Source organism: Lissotriton helveticus, chromosome 11 (assembly GCF_964261635.1).
Source record: "Lissotriton helveticus chromosome 11, aLisHel1.1, whole genome shotgun sequence".
Lineage (NCBI taxonomy): Eukaryota > Metazoa > Chordata > Amphibia > Caudata > Salamandridae > Lissotriton > Lissotriton helveticus.
Window position 1 is genome coordinate 159287007 of NC_136072.1, and position 18665 is coordinate 159305671.

The 18665-nt window shown below is 44.5% G+C and overlaps 1 protein-coding gene across 7 annotated transcripts in view; it reads right to left on the reverse strand.

Moving 5' to 3' along the window:
• LRRC34 (leucine rich repeat containing 34) overlaps positions 1-18665 on the reverse strand; it is a 431531-nt gene that overhangs the window by 319140 nt on the left and 93726 nt on the right. For all 7 annotated transcript variants that reach the window (XM_078666059.1, XM_078666060.1, XM_078666064.1 and 4 more), the window contains exons 4-5: positions 9264-9317; positions 8242-8310 (exon numbers count right to left, since the gene is read on the reverse strand). In XM_078666059.1, coding sequence (XP_078522185.1) covers positions 8242-8310; positions 9264-9317 — 123 coding nt within the window. The remainder of the gene's footprint in view (positions 1-8241; positions 8311-9263; positions 9318-18665) is intronic.

Below are 18665 nucleotides of genomic sequence, written 5' to 3' on the forward strand. Positions count from 1 at the left end.
CACACAAGTGGCTTCTCAATCCTCTCCTCACTGCTGTATAAATGATACATGATAGGAAAATTAACCTTGGCAGCTGAGCCCGGCACGCTGCTAGCCAGACAGCAGCCTGCTGGCAACTCAGAAACAGGTAGTACTTTAGAGACTTGGGGCCCGATTCACAGAACTAACTTAAGACAAAATCCTGAACTTACTACTTTTGGTATTCACAGAAGTTAGGATTTTGTCTTAAGTTTGTCTTAAGACAGACTTAAGACAGACTTAAGACAAAATCCTAACTTAAGTCTGTCTTAAGACAAACTTAAGACAAAATCCTAACTTCTGTGAATACCAAAAGTAGTAAGTTTAGGATTTTGTCTTAAGTTAGTTCTGTGAATCGAGCCCAAGAAGTCATCTCCGCTTAGTCACTCAAGCTGCAGTTACATGCGTTCATTGCAGCTCTGCTGTGTCCTTCTGAAAACCATGCAGTGTATATTGTTTCTACAATCAGGATGCTCTCTCTAGTAGTCAATGTACAATACATCCAAAATATCGTAGGCATAGAAAAGGGGTAGACACCGCTAAATTCAGCTAAGCAGAGGCAGGCTGAGTTTTTGTTGAAACGTAGAGTGGCAAAACTCTGCTGGCAGGGCAGAGTTTAGAGTTTGTCCCTCGGCCCTTATTGTGCAACTATCTCCACATGCTGGCCCATGTGTTGTGTTCAGCGAGAGACCTCCTCGAAGCGGCTCTCGCACCCCTTCGTGGACCCACACAGCGCAGAGGGTTAATGTGTCTGCTACAAAAATGTGTACCATGCGGATCACAGGACTGAGTGTGAGTAAACTAGGAGCAGCGCTATTAAAAAATTAAATGTTTGTCAGAAAGGTGCTATAGAGAGATGAGGCGATACAAAAGGGGATGATGGACGGAGCGTTTCAACAAATCAAACACTCACCCCCAGTCAACTGATCTGGGTTTATTCCATCACCATTCTTTAGTTCACTCAGCCACCCCAGTTCAGACATGGCTATATGCAAATCAGTCTGACCCTGAGCCTTATGGGAACAGTCCAGCCCGAACTGCCAAGCCAGGTCTTCCCTGGACCGGAAACAAGCATTCTGGGACCGGTTTCCGTCCATCACCACCCCCTTTTGTACCGCTTTTGGCCACCATAAGTGTGGCAGGGTATGCTCAGACGTGAGTACCTTGCTCACTTTGCCACTGAATTCAAGCAAGCCGGGTTGAAGACGGCTGGAATGCCAGAAACCGGTCCTCGGAAGCTTGTTTCCGGTCCAGGGAAGGCATGGCTTGGCAGTTCGGGCTGGACTGTTCCCATGAGGCACAGGGTCAGACTGATTTGCATATAGCCATGTCTGAACTGGGGTGGCAGAGTGGGCTAAAGAACGGTGATGGATTAAACCCAGATCTTTTGACTGGGTGTGAGTCTTTGATTGATTCAGATGCTCCGTCCATCACCACCCCCTTTTGTACCGCTTTTGGCCACCATAAGTGTGGCAGGGTATGCTCAGACGTGAGTCCCTTGCTCACTTTGCCACTGGATTCAAGCAAGCCGGGCTGAAGACGGCTGGAATGCCAGAAACCGGTCCTCGGAAGCTTGTTTCCGGTCCAGGGAAGGCATGGCTTGGCAGTTCGGGCTGGACTGTTCCCATGAGGCACAGGGTCAGACTGATTTGCATATAGCCATGTCTGAACTGGGGTGGCAGAGTGGGCTAAAGAACGGTGATGGATTAAACCCAGATCTTTTGACTGGGTGTGAGTCTTTGATTGATTCAGATGCTCCGTCCATCACCACCCCCTTTTGTACCGATAGAGAGATGAGGGGCATTGTTGGTGAGTGGTGGTGAGGGAATTCATGGAGTGGGAAGAAATAGGGGAGGAGGCGCCACTGTTGCACAGTGTGCGTTCAGTGCTAGGGCCAGCCTTGGCTGGGAGTGTTAGCCCCCACCTGAAGTTTGGGTCTAGTTGCTCCCCTGATCACAGCGACCGTCATGGGCTGCATTTAACATAAAAGGCAAAACTATCAGCCCTGCATTTAGAAAAGAAATGCAGCAAGTTTTATATAGTGCTAACTCAACCCAAAGGTATTGGAGAGATTTACATGATTTATTTAATGATTTGTATTCATGGGGAGAATAATTGATTTGTAGAGAATCACATGTTGATCTGACCGAGACTCAAACCCATCTCCTAAGTCGGAAGCTCGAGCATTAAGCCACAACCTCTACCACAAGAGCAGAAGCATTTTCTGCCACAACTTTATGCCACAAACAACCGTTGACAACGCTAATAGTCCTGGCTTTTTGTAGGTGTAATGTTACTTGTATTAAATATCTGGATGCACTGACAGAAGAAGCAAAATATCAATCGGTGGCACACTATGCTAAGCACAGATTTTTAGCTTAATTGCTTTTAAGCCACGCCCTTAATTGCATCGGTCATGCCCCTTTGAGAGACGCCCAGTTTTTTCATCCCACTTAAAGCCATGGCCTGGTCGGGTTGTTGGTGCACATAGCCTTGGCTGCAGCGCACAGAGACCTTACTCTGCTGCACATGGACGAAAAAAATTAGAGGGAACATTGGCTGGTAGTCATGGCTAGTGGTTAAGACTTGGACTGCTAGAACACTGGAGTTTTGTTATAAGAGGAAGGTGTGCAACGCTTGCTTGATCTCTGCCCAAGTAGGGTAGGTCTAGAGTGAGTGAGCGCCTGATAGGGGGAGTGATGGAGTGCATGAGTGACTGAGTGAAAGGCATGATACAGAGCAAGCCTGCAAACAAAATCACTTTTAGAGCCATGCTAGAAAAAAAACAAGCGCGAGACGCACAGGGAAAGTTCTTAACTACTGAGGACATCCCGAGCTGAGCATGCGTGTGCATAGCGAAACTGGTTAAAGCTTGCGACGACATCAGTTGCGTGGGGCATGGAGCACGCGGCCGGAAGTGTCAGGGGGCTCCCGTGAGCTGAGGGAGCCCCGTGTGTTGGAGAAGCGAGGCGGGAGCCCACCCCGCAGAGGGAAGTCCGGCGGGAGCCCACACCACCTTCGTGAATGCCGCACAGTGCGGCCGGAGCAAGATTTCAGGCGGGGCTCCTGTGAGCAAGACGGAGCCCCGAATGTTGCTGCGCCAGTGACTGGGTGAAGAGGCAAGTCCCCCCTGCCATTGAGGAGACCAGCCTGGGACCAGCGCAGAGTCCCCACAAGAGCAGGTGAGTGGGGTTGAGCGGGAGGCATGTTGGACACCGCGCCTGGACTGGACATGTGCACGCGTATGGTAAGAGCAGGAGTTGTGATAAAGACACGAGCCGTACGCGTGCAGATCTCTTGTCTGTTAAGCTTCAGCACAGACAGTCGATGTGAACGCGTACAGCTTGCTGCTTTATAGGAACTCCTGCTCGCACCATACGCATGCACATCTCCTGTTCAGGACTTGCCGTACGCATGCACCTGTCCTGTCCCGCATTACAAAGCAAGTCAGCAACAATAGATCTCGCCTAGGCGAGCAACGCATAGCGCTGCATCACTAGGCGAGACATAAAAAAGGACAATAGGATAAAAAAGCAAGGAAGAGGGAGTTAAATGGGGGAGACTATGTTTAGATTATGATTCCATCATCAGATCATAAACTACTAGGTATGTGGCAGGGACCTCACAAAGTGTTAGCTAAAGTGAACCCCATCACCTATCAAATTGAACTAGATTCCTTTAGAAAAACCTTCCAAAGACATCATAACAATCCCCTCTAGAATTGGGAAGGCCCCCTACCAGTGCTAACAGGAGTACAAGTTAAACCACGAACCCCTCTTTCTTCATAGTATAGATTCAGATTTAATCCCCTCCCTTAGACAAGAATTGATAAATCACATACAACCCTGTGCAGAGGTCTTCTCTATTACGCCAAGTAGGACCAACGTCTTGGAACATGCTATCTGCCCCCCTGTGAAAACAGTAAGACTAAAACCCTACTGTGTACCGGAAGATCATAGAGAAGTTATAAAAACAGAAGTATATCAAATGTTACATACACATGGGGGTTACTGAGCCTTCCACCAGTAAGTGGAGTTCCCTGATTGTGTTAGTGCCAAAACTGGATGGCTCTATCTGGTTCTGCATACATTTCAGAGAAGGAAAATCTCACAATTCGACACAGTTCCCACTTCCTAGGGCAGATGAAATCATGGAACGGTTGGGAGAAGCTCAATACATCAGAACCCTCAATTTATGTGCAGGGTATTAGCAGGTGCCCCTCCGAACTCACACAAAGAAAAAACTCCTATTTCGATCCCAGAAGGCCTGACCATTTTAAAGTATTGCCCTATGGCTGCATGGCGCTCCTGCCATGTCCCAATGACTTATGAACTCCCCCATGATAGGCATTCCACGGCGTATATTGATATCATTATATACAGCCATACTTGCAGCCAACAGGTAGAGCATCTGCAGCAGTCTTGGACACCTTCAACTCCTATTGGTTAAAAGTTAATCCCAAGAAAAGTTTTTTAGCTTCTAATTCTGTTAAATATCTAAGATATTTCCTTGCAGGTGGACAACTAAGGCCACAACCTGAAACGTTTGCAGCCTATTCAAAGATTCCTATGCCTAAAACAAAAAGAGAACTGCAAGCCTTGTAAGGCTTACTAAGTTCCTAGAGGCGTTTTACACGGAGGTCCCCCTTCTCCACTCGCTTTCCTAAAACACCCTTTACCCCTTTTAGACTTGTCTGCGCGCCTGGATGATACATCTCTCCAGCTGAACCTTCTCACCACTGAACTACATTACCTGAAAGCCCTCTCAAACGATCTTTTCCCCGTGATCAGCTCCTTCCTCAGCTCTGCGAATCTACCCAGAGCCTCCCCTAGAGTTAGTGAATGCATAGGCCAGTTTTTAGCCCCATCCATCTCGCAAACCATTCCCTTAGCTAACGCGTCCTCCCACCCCAGATTTGAGACCTATCTGGCATCCAATGATCTCATTGACCTTCACAACTCTTACTCTACTAGGTCCAACTCCAACATGAGCCCGCCGAGACAAATACAAACCATCCCTTCTAACCCGTACAGGGAACCTCCTCACAAATCTTAGAGGCATCAATAAACACAACCTAACAAGAGTGAATGTCATTGGTCCGACCACCACTGTATCCTCTTCTATATTAACAGGGAGGTGTCGTTGAGGAAGGCTCAGCCAACGAAATCAAAGATCTGGAAAAGGGACCTCAGATCAATAAACTCAATCGAACTAGCAGCCCACTGTAAATCTGCCCTTTCCTCCCAAGCTGACTTGGTTGAGATTCAGTTACTCACTGACGCCTACAACTCGACCATCTTCAACATCATGGATGACATTGCACCACTCTAACAAAAAAATGGCTCAAGAAAAAAATCCAAAACCATGGTACAATGACAATTTAAACACGGAACGCTACAACCTTAGGGCAGCCGAACGTTCCGCGAGATCCAAACCCTCCTTGGAACAACTAAAACTCCTTAGAGATGTTAGGAGCTACTACAACAACAAATCAAGAGCGCTAAGGCAGACTACTTCAGACACCAACTTGATCAAGCTGTAAACCGCCCCAAGAAACATTTGAATTGGTCAAACAGCAATCAGGGGTAGGTCCAAACCACTCTGACGCCAGAGGCAGCCCACCCTCTTGTGATAAACTTGCTGCTTTCTTCACTGAGAAATCAAGACTCATCACCACTGAACTCGCCTCTAAGAAGGCTCTACTGCCATCCTCTAGGCCTGCACCACCCCTTGACCTCTTAGAAAAGCGCAAACCTATCAGCTTGAACACTAAGGAAAATTCGTCATGGGGCACCTTTACCCCATTCAGTGGAAAAGACATCAACAAGATTCTTCAGAACGTTAACCAATCTAACCACTTCAGTGGCCCGTTGGCCCCGGCCATCTTCTCAGAAATCAAAAATGTACTCATCCTCACCTGGACAAGGATTGTAAATGCTACTCTATCACAAGGCACGATTCCAGACTGCCTAAAAGCAGCTCAGGTGTCACCTATACTAAAAAAAAACTAACGCAGATAAAACTGACCTCAATAATTTCCGCCCTATCTACAACTTTCCCACCCTAGCCAAACTACTAGAAAAAAAGCGCACAATCCCAACTTTGTGCCCACATAGAGAATTTCCAACTCCTCGACCAGCATCAAGCCGGCTTTCGGAAGGGGCACAGTACCGAATCGGCTCTCACGCACGTTATGGATGACATTTAAAAAATGCTTGACCAAAATGATTCCTGCCTCCTAATCCTTCTTGACCTTTCCTCTGAATTCGACACGGTTAATCACGACAACTCCTATCTATTCTGAACAACAGGATGGGTTTCTCGGGTCGGGTGTTACAATGGTTCTCATTCTTCCTCCACAACAGATCACAAAGAGTCAAGGCAAACCACTCCCTCTCCTAACCCTCTCCAGTATTCATGGGTGTCCCCCATGGGTCCGCCCTATCTCCTATCCTCTTCAACCATTTCTTGGAACCACTAGCTAATTTATTAAATTCCACGAACATTCTCTTCCATATGCATGTGGACGACACACAACTTTATTTGAAAATCTCATCCCCGGATAATATCATCTCGCTCAACACTACCCTAACGTCTACTCAAAATTGGTTAATTGAGAACCATCTCCTACTTAACACCTCCAAAACTGAATTCCTTCTCATCTCTCCTCCAAACCACATCCCCAAGCTAGACCTTTGGCTGACTCAGCTCACTGCTTTCAACTGCACCCCTCTCATCATAGACTCAGCCAAATCTCTTGGTATCACCCTGGACAAGCACCTGAATATGAAAAATCCTATCAGCAATGTGTATAAGGGAGCTAATCACTTGATGAGGACACTTAGAAATATCAAACCATTCCTTCCACAAAAGGATCTCAAGCAGGTGGTCCAAGCACTGGTCTTGCCAAGGCTAGACTACGGCAGCGCTACTCTCTGTGGCCTTCCCAAATACACCCTGGCTCCACTAAGGACAACACTGAACGCTGCGGCCAGACTGGTCACAGGTACCGAACGAAATGAGCACACATCCCCAGTCCTAAAATCTCTCAAATGGTTGCCCTACGAAGCTCGAATTCAGTTAAACATTGCCATTCTGGTGCACAAAGCCCTGCATTTCAAAACTCCTAGGTACCTAGCGCAAACGCTTGAATTATCCTGTGGTGAGAGAGCCTTAAGAAGCGCTGACACATTCCTCCTGAAACCACTCATCCTTAGCAAAAATAGAACTTGTCACCGAGCCTTTTCCAGCGCTGCCCCAAAGATATGCAACTCTCTTCCACCTGAAGTACGCAGAATCTCTTCAACAACTGCTTTCAAACTGGAAGCCAAAAGATTCCTAATGCACAAATTCTTACCTTAATTTGGGCTAGATTCACCTGCTTGAAAGCATTGATCCTACAACCATTGTACCATCATTTGATGATGTTCTTCTTTACCGCATTGTGTGCCCCCCTTCGTAGCCTGCTATATGCCTGTTTGTTTTATTACTCTACTTAATTTGTTTGTCCGGGAATTCTGTGATTATTCCAGTTGTGTATTCTTACTTGATGTCGATATTGGATTTATGTCCTGCCTTCTATTCTTTTGTAAAGTGCTCCGATTTCCTTCGGGATCAGGTTTGCACTATAGAAAACGTTATAAATAAATAAATAAGTGGCTACCCCTATGACTGACCTTCAAAAAACAGACAGAAGCAGAGTTAAGATACCCTTCACCTAATCTGATCAATGCTTCAAATTTCTTCAAGCAGGCATTGTTGTCCGAACCGGTTCTCACCAGCCCCAACTATAACAAACCTTTTATAGTTTAAACCGATGCTTCAGATACAGGCTAGGAGCTGTATGATCACAACAGGATGAACATGTGAAGATCGCACTATCACCGATATCGGAAGGAAACTCTTCCCCAGGGAAAGAAAGTATGCAGATATTAAAAAAGAAGCTTCGGCCATTAAATGGGCCATTAATACATTACAATATTATTTAGAGGGCGGTAAAATTACACGCTGTACTGACCATGCCCCGTTAGAATGGATGGCACAAATAAAAGTAACAACAATCTTGTCCTTAGATGGTTTTTGGCTCTTCAATCATTTCGCTTTCAAACCCTCCATCGTTGGGAGGAGTCAGCAAACCAAATCAGATTACCTATACCGATATCCCCATGAGAATTTTCTTGGTACCACGAAAGTAAGGGAAGGGAGATGTGAGGACTTACATACCTGGGGATCTTCCCCTGCCCGTTCTCTGCCTTGCTGAGCTCTCGCTGTAGTTCCTCAACACTGTAAGACCTGGGAAAGGAAAGAAAGGAAAGTTAAAAAGACTGACAAATCAGTAAAAGAGACTTGTCTCTTTAAAAAGACCCGCAGAGCTAACCAATGCAAAGGCAACTGCAGAAAGAAAACAGAGGCGCGAACCCAGGAAAAGGGGAGAAGAACCACAGACGCAAGATCCCAGGAGGAAACAACGGAAACTGAGGAAGGAAGAATTACCCGGAATGATCCTGCTGAGTGGAAGGAGGGCCCACCTCAAAGGGAGACCGCTGCTGAAACCAACGGCCCAGAGAATCTCGGCGGGCCCATTCTGGAGGACAAGGATGTCAAGTCTGGCTAGGAGGAATGGTGGGTATCCCCAAAGGACGCTGAGAGTTGTGGCCCAGCAAGTGACTAGCGGGGCCAGATTCTGAATATATTGAGAGGGAGGAGGAGGGAGTGGGAACGATACGGAACACCGGCTGTGTTGGTGGAGGGTGTATTAGCACAGTGTACACTTTCCAAAGTCAAAAATCAGAATCCAGAAGGAAATGCCACCATATAACTAAACATATGTACACAATAAGGACCACAAGTCCCAAAATGCTCTGGGCAGAAGATTATTAAGACAAAAAGGAGATTGTAATCCCTATTGTATCCACACCAGAAGGGATTAAGACAAATACATAAAAAGGGATATTGCATAGAAAACTGCCCTGATGAGACTTTCCTGAATAGTCCCAAGATACGGGATATATAAATTATCTTTTTTCTTTTCTCTTCCGATATGTATAATTTCTCAAATATAGAAGGGAACAAAAAAGGGAACATAAAGAAGGGGCGCGTCTAATCTTTTATGTCTAGTGAATGGCAGATCAGTCACTCAAGAACCTTTGGTTGCCTTCACTGGGACACTATTTCTTTTCCTACCTAACCACAGGAGGTGTTGGTGACAGAGACTTCTAGGTATTATCTCTGGAATCGTTACTTACTGCTCGTTTCCTTTTTCCGCCATGAATCCGGGTAACACAGCCACACTTGAAGACCTAGATGAAGAAATGGAGAAGACAGAAAAGCAATAATTGAAGAGATTTTCATTAACATTTATGTATTTAAATATCACAATACTTTGAATAAAAGACACTATTGAGAAACAAATCAAGCCTCCTGGCCTTTACATCCAGCCCAGTCTCCCAAAGGTACCACAAGTGGTGTCAGAAGTGGGATCTGAAAGTATGGAAGCGGTGGTGAACAAGATGGCTGAAAGCCATGAGAAGCTGGAGCAGGCGATGGAAAAAATCCTCAATACAGCAGCGGAAGATTGTGAAGCAATACACAAGACCCTGACAACACAATATATGACGCAGGAGACAGCCCTTGGAAGCTTGGCTGATACTCTCGGACAGCAGAGTGGGCATACCACCTTGCCCACAGTGGTTCTGCAAAAAATATGCAAGTGGAGAGGATCTATATTTTTTGTTTAACAAATTCGAGAGCATGGCACAGGCCGCAGCCTGGCCGGCTGACGGAAGGAGGCAATATCTAGATCCTTTGTTAATAGAGGTGTTACAGTCCATCTGCCAGGTTTCAAATCCTCAGAGTACTATTCCATATACTGAGATAAAAAGAACATTCTGGAGCGATTTGGGGTGGATGATGAAACTTATTGAATAAAATTGCATGATCTTAAAGCAGGAGCCCAAAAAATACCCAGGGCATTGTATAACAGGGTGAAATACTTAACTGACCATTGGATAAAACCCCTCACAGCAACTAAGGAGGACATAATGGAAAAGATGTACCTGGAGCAATACCTCACCTCCCTTCATCCTACCATACAGGAATGGGTAAGAGCGCATACCCATCTGATGATGGATCAAGCCCTGATCTTTTGACTGGGTAGGAGTGTTCTGCTTAATTCAGATACTCTGTCCATCACCACCCCCTTTTTGAATCGTTTTGGCCACCACAAGTGTGGAAGGGTATGCTCAGATGTGAGTCCCTTGCTCACTGCACCATCAGGATTCAAGCAAGCCGGGCCGAAGACGGCTGTAATGCCAGAAACCGGTCCCCGGAAGCTTGTTTCCTTTCCAGTAAAGAATTGGCTTGGTAGTTTGGTCTGCCCTGTTCCCATGATGCACTGGGCCAGGGACAGACTAATTTGCATGTAGCCAGGTTCTGAACTGGGATGGTGCATTGAGCTAAAAAACGGTGATGGATCAAGCCCTGATCTTTTGACTGGGTAGGAGTGTTCTGCTTAATTCAGATACTCTGTCCATCACCACCCCCCTTTTTGAATCAAAAAATACCCAGGGCATTGTATAACAGGGTGAAATACTTAACTGACCATTGGATAAAACCCCTCACAGCAACTAAGGAGGACATAATGGAAAAGATGTACCTGGAGCAATACCTCACCTCCCTTCATCCTACCATACAGGAATGGGTAAGACCGCATACCCATCTGATTCTAGAACAAACAGTTGAAATAGCTAGCGCCTATAGTCGAGCATAGCAAATACAAAAAACGAAGGATGTGGCAAACTGGAGAAGACCAAGTTCAGTACCTATTTGTCATCCCCCTCCACCTTCACAGAAAAAATCTGAAGTTGGGACTTTATTGCCTGGTCCTGTAATACGGACTCCTATGTCTGGACCAAGAGGTTTCTAATGTGGAGGGTTCGCACATATAGCGTGAGTCTGCCCTGAAAAGGCGGAGCTCATGGAAAAAGGAATGACTCGAATCCTATATAATGCTGCAAGGAATCGTCTTCCTTACCATTGTGAGGTATTCGTTTATGAGGTACCAGTTACTGCGTTGGTAAACACCGGATGTCTTCAAAGTGTGATGCAGCCCCAAGTCTTACCCCATCCTGCTCTTCAGACTCATAAAAAGGAGAATATTCAACGTGTTTGTGATAGTAAAAGATACAGTGTACACACCTACAACACAGAGATCTACCCACTGTTGCTCTCAAAGGGGGTCCCAAACCCAAACTACCAGAACCTATGATCATAGGTAACGATTATCCTCATCTCAATTCCTAGGTGCAAGATACCTGCTAGGTTGGAGATGATTGGTCGGCTACTGCTCCTTTCTCCCAAGTGGGCAATAATGAATGGCAACCTGCCAAGCACAGAAAAAGTAGAAAAACAGAAAAGGGATGAAAAAGGACAAATCCCTTTAAAGGTCTACCCTACCCAGGTGGAAGATTTTGTCTGGGATAATGACCGGAACTTCAGGGCAGCTTAAAGGGAGGATCCATCATTCTACAAGGCCTGGTGTGTAGCAGCCGATCAGGAAGACCCGACAAAAGTAGGTCCCCAATTCTATGTGCACAACGGGTTGTTGTATAGAAAAGCTAGTCCTAAGGATCCTGCCCAATTATTTATCCACACCCCTTTTAGGGATTAAGTCCTGTTCTTTCCCCATAGTTACCTTCTGGGAGGTCATTTTGGAAGAGGAAAAAACGAGTGGGCCATTTTAGATAAATTCTACTGTCCAGGTGTTTCCCAACAAGTACAAAAATACTGCAAAGAATGACGTACCTGCCAAAAGTTTAGCGGATATAAACCGCCCAGAGTGCACCTGATGTCATTGTCCAAAATAGTTGTACCCTTCACCCGAGTGGGGATGGACATAATAGGCCCTCTCTTACCCTCTAGGAGTGGCTATCGTTAAGTTTTAGTACTTGTTGACTATGCCACGCGTTTTCCTGAAGCAATTGCTCTGCGTAATACCAATACTATGAATGTGGCCAAAGCCATGATAAAGGTATTTGCTAGGGTGGGTTTCCCAAAGGAAATTTGACAGATCAAGGGACGCCTTTGTTTCCAAAATGATGAGGCAAATCTGTCATGTGTTGGGTGTTACTCATATACGAATAGCCGCCTATCACCCCCAAACTGACAGTTTGGCTGAGTGACATAATGACACCTTGAAAAAAACTTTAAAAAAACAAATGAACCCCGAATTGAGACATTGATAAGATATGCAATCCTTGACCTTGTTTGACATAAGGAGCAAAGCCTAGAGGAGTACAGGTTGTTCACTATTTGAACTCATATACTGACGCCAACCTAGGTCTCTGTTAGCCATGGCGAAAGAAATATGGGAAAATGAAGGGGGCCACACTAAACATTTGCCTGAGTATGTAGCAAGGCTATAGACACATCTAGGTAAGATACAGAGAATGGTGAGGGTAAGGTTGGAATAGGCCCAAATCCAATAAAAAGGACAATATGACAAAAAAGCCAAGAGGAGGGAGTTTGATGTGAGAGTCCATGTTTTGATTATGATGCTATCATCAGATCATAAACTACTGGGTCAGTAGCAGGAATCTCACAAAGTGTTAGCTACAGTTGATGGAGCAAGGATTCGCACGTTACGCGACTTGCTTGTACTCATGAACCTCGTATAGCGTTAATAGTCTAATCAAAATGTTTGTCTTACTAATATTGCACATTTTACACTACACGGGGGTGTCCCAGTGACGCTTGCCTATGTGTTTACTAAACAGTAATAACGCTTGCTACTAAAATGGCCGCTGCTTCGCGGGAATTTAGTCTGCGCATGCGTCGGTCATAATCACGTGACGTGACGCACTTGCAGTTCTGGTGGGAAATGTTTGCTCATGCGCAACACTGCTAAAATGGCCGCTTTGTTTTCTCATATGCTCCGTGCTTGCAAAGCTGCTTTCGCAAAATTGTTCGTTCCGCACTTATCCTAATGCTATAGTTATTATAAAGTAAGGGGTATAGTGTAGCTATTCAGGGTATACAGTGTATTCAATTTTTCTGTATTTCTAAATTGTTTTCGCTTACTTTCCATGTACTGCATTCTTTGGGGCCTGAGGAACACTCGTGACTCCATCTTGAAAAGCCTTACTGGTACTCGTCACGTGATGAGGGAAAGAACCTCATGATACAGTGGAGCCCAGCCAGCTGGCAGCCAAAGCCAAGATGCTCCTGGGAACCTGAACTGTGACCGAGCTGCAGAAGCCGACTTGTACCTAAAATTGTTACAATTGTATTTCACTACTGTATACTCTATTGTATTCTGTAAATCTAGTGTCATGGGAAGCTAGAACTTAAGGGGTGGGTACGAGAACTGAATATTAAGTCTGGGAAAGTCAAATTCTTAGGTAAATGGTGACCTAATCCCCTTCTTTGTCCAATCAGAACTTGGGGTCCCTTTCACTTGCAACATTAGTGGGTGGTACACTGACCCAAAAACAGTATAACTAGCCTAGGTTTAGCTAGAGAATTTGTCCGAATAGCTGACCTGTCACTGACCCAACGAACTCTATAGGTGATTGATACAGAGTGCTGCGGAGCACTCTGTCCGTAATTTCCACAAACTCAATCGGGGTTTGGAAACCTTAAGTGCTGGCGAAGCACTTTGCTGGGAGATTCGAGAATCCAATTGGGGTTATTGGCAGATTCCTTGCAGAGAGGGAGTAGCGCAGGCGTTGCATCCGAAGCTGCAGGTGTTGGTCGTACCCTTAGACGAATCCCGTCCTGATCCAAACCCTGGGGTTATCCTGTCCTGACTGTCCATGAGCCGTACCTGTTCGCCTACCGGCAACCTAAGTCCTTGAGGGTCCTGTCCTCGTTTTTCCCAACTGACCCGTGGCCAGGGTTAGTTCTACAATCTGTCCTAGGTAAATATAATCCATGTGGGTGTCCGTCATTCTAAACTCTTTCCTATTGTCTTGAACGAAGTATACATTTACATATGTCATTTAACCTTCTCTCCTTAAATGAGATTTTTCATGTTTTATTGTTTATTAGCGTGTTCCATCTTTTTACCTACCTTTAGTAAATGCTAAACTGTTTGCATATATGTTTGTTCCATTCTTACCCTTCCTATAGAGAATAAGCATGTCTGGATAAATCAAATAGTCTGAGTCTCATTTCCTCTGAATCGTTAGTGAGTTTCGAAAGTCTACTTTGATTAGTATGTTCCCTTTCTTTACCCGCCTTTAGTGAAGTAGTGAAGTTCTGTTTATCTAAAACAGCGTGTTCCTTATTTTCCCTTCCTTTATTTTTCATGATTCTAAATGTTTCTTACTCTCATACATAGTTATACAATTGTTATGATTCTCGTGATAGATAGTTTGATTGGGGTTAAACTTTGGCTCATGACACTAGAAGATAATGATGATTAGATAAAGGTCTTGAAAACTTCCCGAGTTTGTGGTTATTTACGAGTACAAACATTATTCAAGTGTATATTGTATTTTTGTTTTGCTTACTTATTTTCACAGCTAGCTCCCTGATCCATTGTGATCATAGGTACCCGTAACAGTGGAGTGGTAAGTCGGGTACATTGGAAATACGATAGGAAGGAACAGGGATACTGGTAGTTAGAGTGTAAGGTTACCCGATAGATAAATATGGAAAATTGAATTTATGGGCCCAATGCGTATATGGTAAAATTTGTGAGTCGGGTGACCTGCGCGCTCTATCAGTATTTTTCTGGTAGCAGAGCTATGGTTAGGGACTAGTTAAAGATAGGTAAGGTCTAGTTAAGATAGGTAGGTAGGTTATTTGCTGCTAATTGTGAAAATTTTACTGCTAAACGTTTGAACGAATTTACAAATGTTTTATTGCTTTGAAAATTATGAAATGTTTTAAGTTGTTTTTCTTGCTGCTATATTGATATATGTTCTAACAAACCTCGTTAGTGATTGTTATATGTTTGTCTGGAATCCCCGGGGAATTGAATAGCGGGTGGTGAGGAGAATCCACGCTGTACTGAGGTCAGTGGCTCGAGGAAAATTAGTGCATGGTTAGGCAGAACTGGAAGCGCTAATTAGGGTTTCTGTATGAATAGTTGAATAAATGATAGCAACGAGTTCGCTAATGAAACTTCAGTTGTGATATAACCTAGTAAGGGTCACACGAGAAAGGAGTAGTAGGTTCATCGGAGCTTAAGTGATAGCAAAAGAGTTCACTAGTGAAACTTTAGACTTAGTATATATCCCGGAAAGAGTGGATGAGTGGAAGAAATAGCAGGTTCTCTAATGCTTGAGTGAAGGGTAGGCAGAAGAGATCTATCCGTAGTGTATGAAAAGTAGACAGGAGAGGTTTACTTGCAGTAAAACAAATCTTTCCTTTCTAGACACTCGAGTACAGTGGCGACTGTTTTACGTTGTAAATTAAATAAAGCACTTGCACTTTAAGAAAGAAATCAAGTTTCCGTTACCTTGTGAAGGAGGGAGTCAGTTGCGGAGCTGCTCTGACGTCACTCTGTGCCGCGCTGGTATTGGTAGAGACAGCGGGTGTGTAGCGGAGCTGGTATTGTAAAGGAGGGGTGAGCGCAGAAGCGTGAGAACTTGTCTCACGAAAAGGCCGCGCACCCATTGGTCAGGAAAATTGACAACCACCGTGTTGATTGGTTGTTGAAGAATAAAAGACGCATTTGGATTGGGAGTGATTTTGTAAACAAGGTCGCTAGTGGAAAAGTATATGTGGCATTCGTATACTCCGGAGACTAGACCGGATCCAAGATATCTAGGGTTTGGAAAAGATCAGTGGAAAGGTCGTAGATACGACATTATGTATGGAAACAAGAGGAAAGTGACCTTAGTAAGCAAAGTGAAAAATTATTTCAAAAGAGACAAGCCTATCAAAACTAGAGAAGGAGTTGTCATCCCACCACCTAATACTCCCGCATCTTTCATGATGTTTGATAAAGGGTACCACTCTTGTGTATGGTTGGAAAATTGGGTGGAATACACGAAGAATGATGGAATTTTGGCATTTCCGTTAGATTCTGTTCAATTTGAGAACCCGAATGAATGATTTACATCCCAGACCCAGACTAACGCAATATGAGGCCTTAGAAGAATGGGAGATAGAGGCTTTTGAGCGAGACAAACCTAGAATGGATAAAGGGTTAACCAAATGGTATCCTAAAGTGAAACAAGAAACCCGAGAGAAAAGAATGAAACAATGGAGACAGAATATGATAGTAGAAGGACTGTACCCTATGATGGCACTAGAAGAACCCATGGGAGGGAAAAAGACAGAAAAGACCAAACATTGGGTGACCAGTGGGGATTCAGATGACGATTATTTGGAGGACTTGTTAATGAAGAATCCACCGCCTTATAATGAAGGACCCAGATCCTCAAGTGTAGGGGATGCTTGCCAAAGACCCCCTTACCAGGAGGGAGCAAGACCAGTAAGTGTAAGAGACGGCTGTCAAATACCTCCTTATCAGGAGGTGCCGAGACCTTTAACCACAGGGAATCCATTCCTGAAACCTAATTATGGTGCGGGACCCAGTATGACGCATCCAACTGCCCCGACTTATGCCCCAACCCTGACTCCGCAAATAGTACATGAAACAAACCTGGAAAGAGTACTGCAGGAAAGAGAGCGAGAGGCTATAGCTAAACAGAGAACAGAATTAATTCAGAAAATTTCCCAACTAAATACAAGTCCTGAAGCCTTGACAATTCCAGTAACTATTGGACCAGTTGTTCCTTTGTATGAAGATAAACAGGGGTGTCCAAAGATTCCAATTGTTACCCCAGCTGTAGAGCAGCCGAGGAAAGAGCCCTTAATTGTAGATGACCAAGAAAGTGAATGCGAATCTGTGATTTCCTTAATGGATTTACCGATAAGGGAACCAGAAAGGGGTTCAAGAAAGAAGAACACTCCTTTCAATTCAGGAGAAGTGCAGGTTGAGTCAGCTTCTGGTGCTAGAAGTGCCACAGTAGTGACTCCTGAAGAAATCGAGAGATGGAGTCGAGAATTAGAGAAACCAAATCCTCAGTCGAAACCATTAGATATTTACAAATTAAGAATAGAATTAGAAGAACTGATGGCTGGGAATGTGGGGTTAGACAGACTAAATACTTTTTCCGAGGAAGAATTGCTGTTTATCTGTAAGAGTATCACCAGTAATACTAGAGTGTTCCATGAAAAATTGATGGACACCGCGGCTAGTATGGGAATAGATATTGGGAAATATAAAGCGTTGCAAAAACCCTACAGAGCAGAGTTCTCAGACAATATGAATGTGTCAGGGGAAAAAGGTACAGATCAGAGAATTATTGAACCTGTTGCAAAAATCGGGAGAATTAGAGAAATGGAAAGCCAGATGGGCAAAGAAAAAGGAGGAAATTAGATCAAAACAGATGGCTTCCGAGTATGTCTTAAAAGAAGCAGACAAGGCAGAAAAATTATATCCTATGCGAGAAGTGCCAGGTGGAAAGTATGTGCATGTTCCATGGTCCCGACAGGATATTGTGTCCTTTACCAATGACTTCCCGAAATTACGAGAGAAGCCTGTAGATTGGTACAGACAGGTAGAAAGGTTTGTGAAGGTACAAAAATGCCTTTGGAAAGATCTGGATGGTTTCTTTGATATTGTAGTTCCCGTAGATTTGTGGACAGAATGTAAAATTGCTATTGATTGGCCTAGTGAGGAATTCCCGAGGGACCCTATTACAGGGGCTCCTTCTGATGATGTAATGAAAAAATACAATCAGGTAATGTTGCATCTGAAGGGAAAAGTGCCTGCAAAAGAAACTGATTGGACCCGGATAGATAGAACTACCCAGGATAGAGATGAAACTGTGCATTCCTATTATGAACGACTGTTACATGTGTTCAAAACGTACAGCGGCCTAGATAACATTGAGATGAAGGACAGGACTCATTTCATTTACAGGTTTGTATCAGGTTTAAGACCTGAAATTTCCCAATGGATCAAAGACAATAAAATCTGTTGGCAGTCTAAAAAAATTGATGAGGTTTTAAGATACGCCAAATATTGTGAGGATAAGATGGCTGACAAACGAAAAGCATTGAAGGAAAAGGTCATGTGGGCACAAGTAAAATTAGCAGAACAACAAGAAAAGCAGTTGAATAAAATGAATAGTAATACCCAAAATCAAGGTTCTGGGGGGGAGGGAAGCCCAGAGTAAAAATGAGCCGAGAGGAGGCCAAAAAGAAGTTCCCCTGTCACGGGTGCGGACAGATAGGGCACTGGAGAGACGAGTGTCCACATGTACAGAATGGTAACGTCCAAATTAATGATTTAAATCCGCAGACGCAGAATGAGAAACCAAGAAAGACCCAGCAACAGGTAAAACAGAATCAGTTGCCCCGTGCACCTAGACAGAATTTTAGGAGCAAAGCACAGCAGGGTGAAGACATCGAGGTTTGGGAAGGAAAGGAGGATAGAAATGCAGCAACTTCGCAATTTTTGTTGAATGATACCTTCCTCTGTGATGAACCTTACTGACGGTGCCTGAGGGGGGAGGACGAGGAGTGCGTGCTTGGCGCCTCCTTGCCGGTGGACCAGTCAGGGCCATAAATTGAAGGAAATGATGTCACCTTTCTGTTGGACACTGGGGCTACCCGTTCTACTGTGA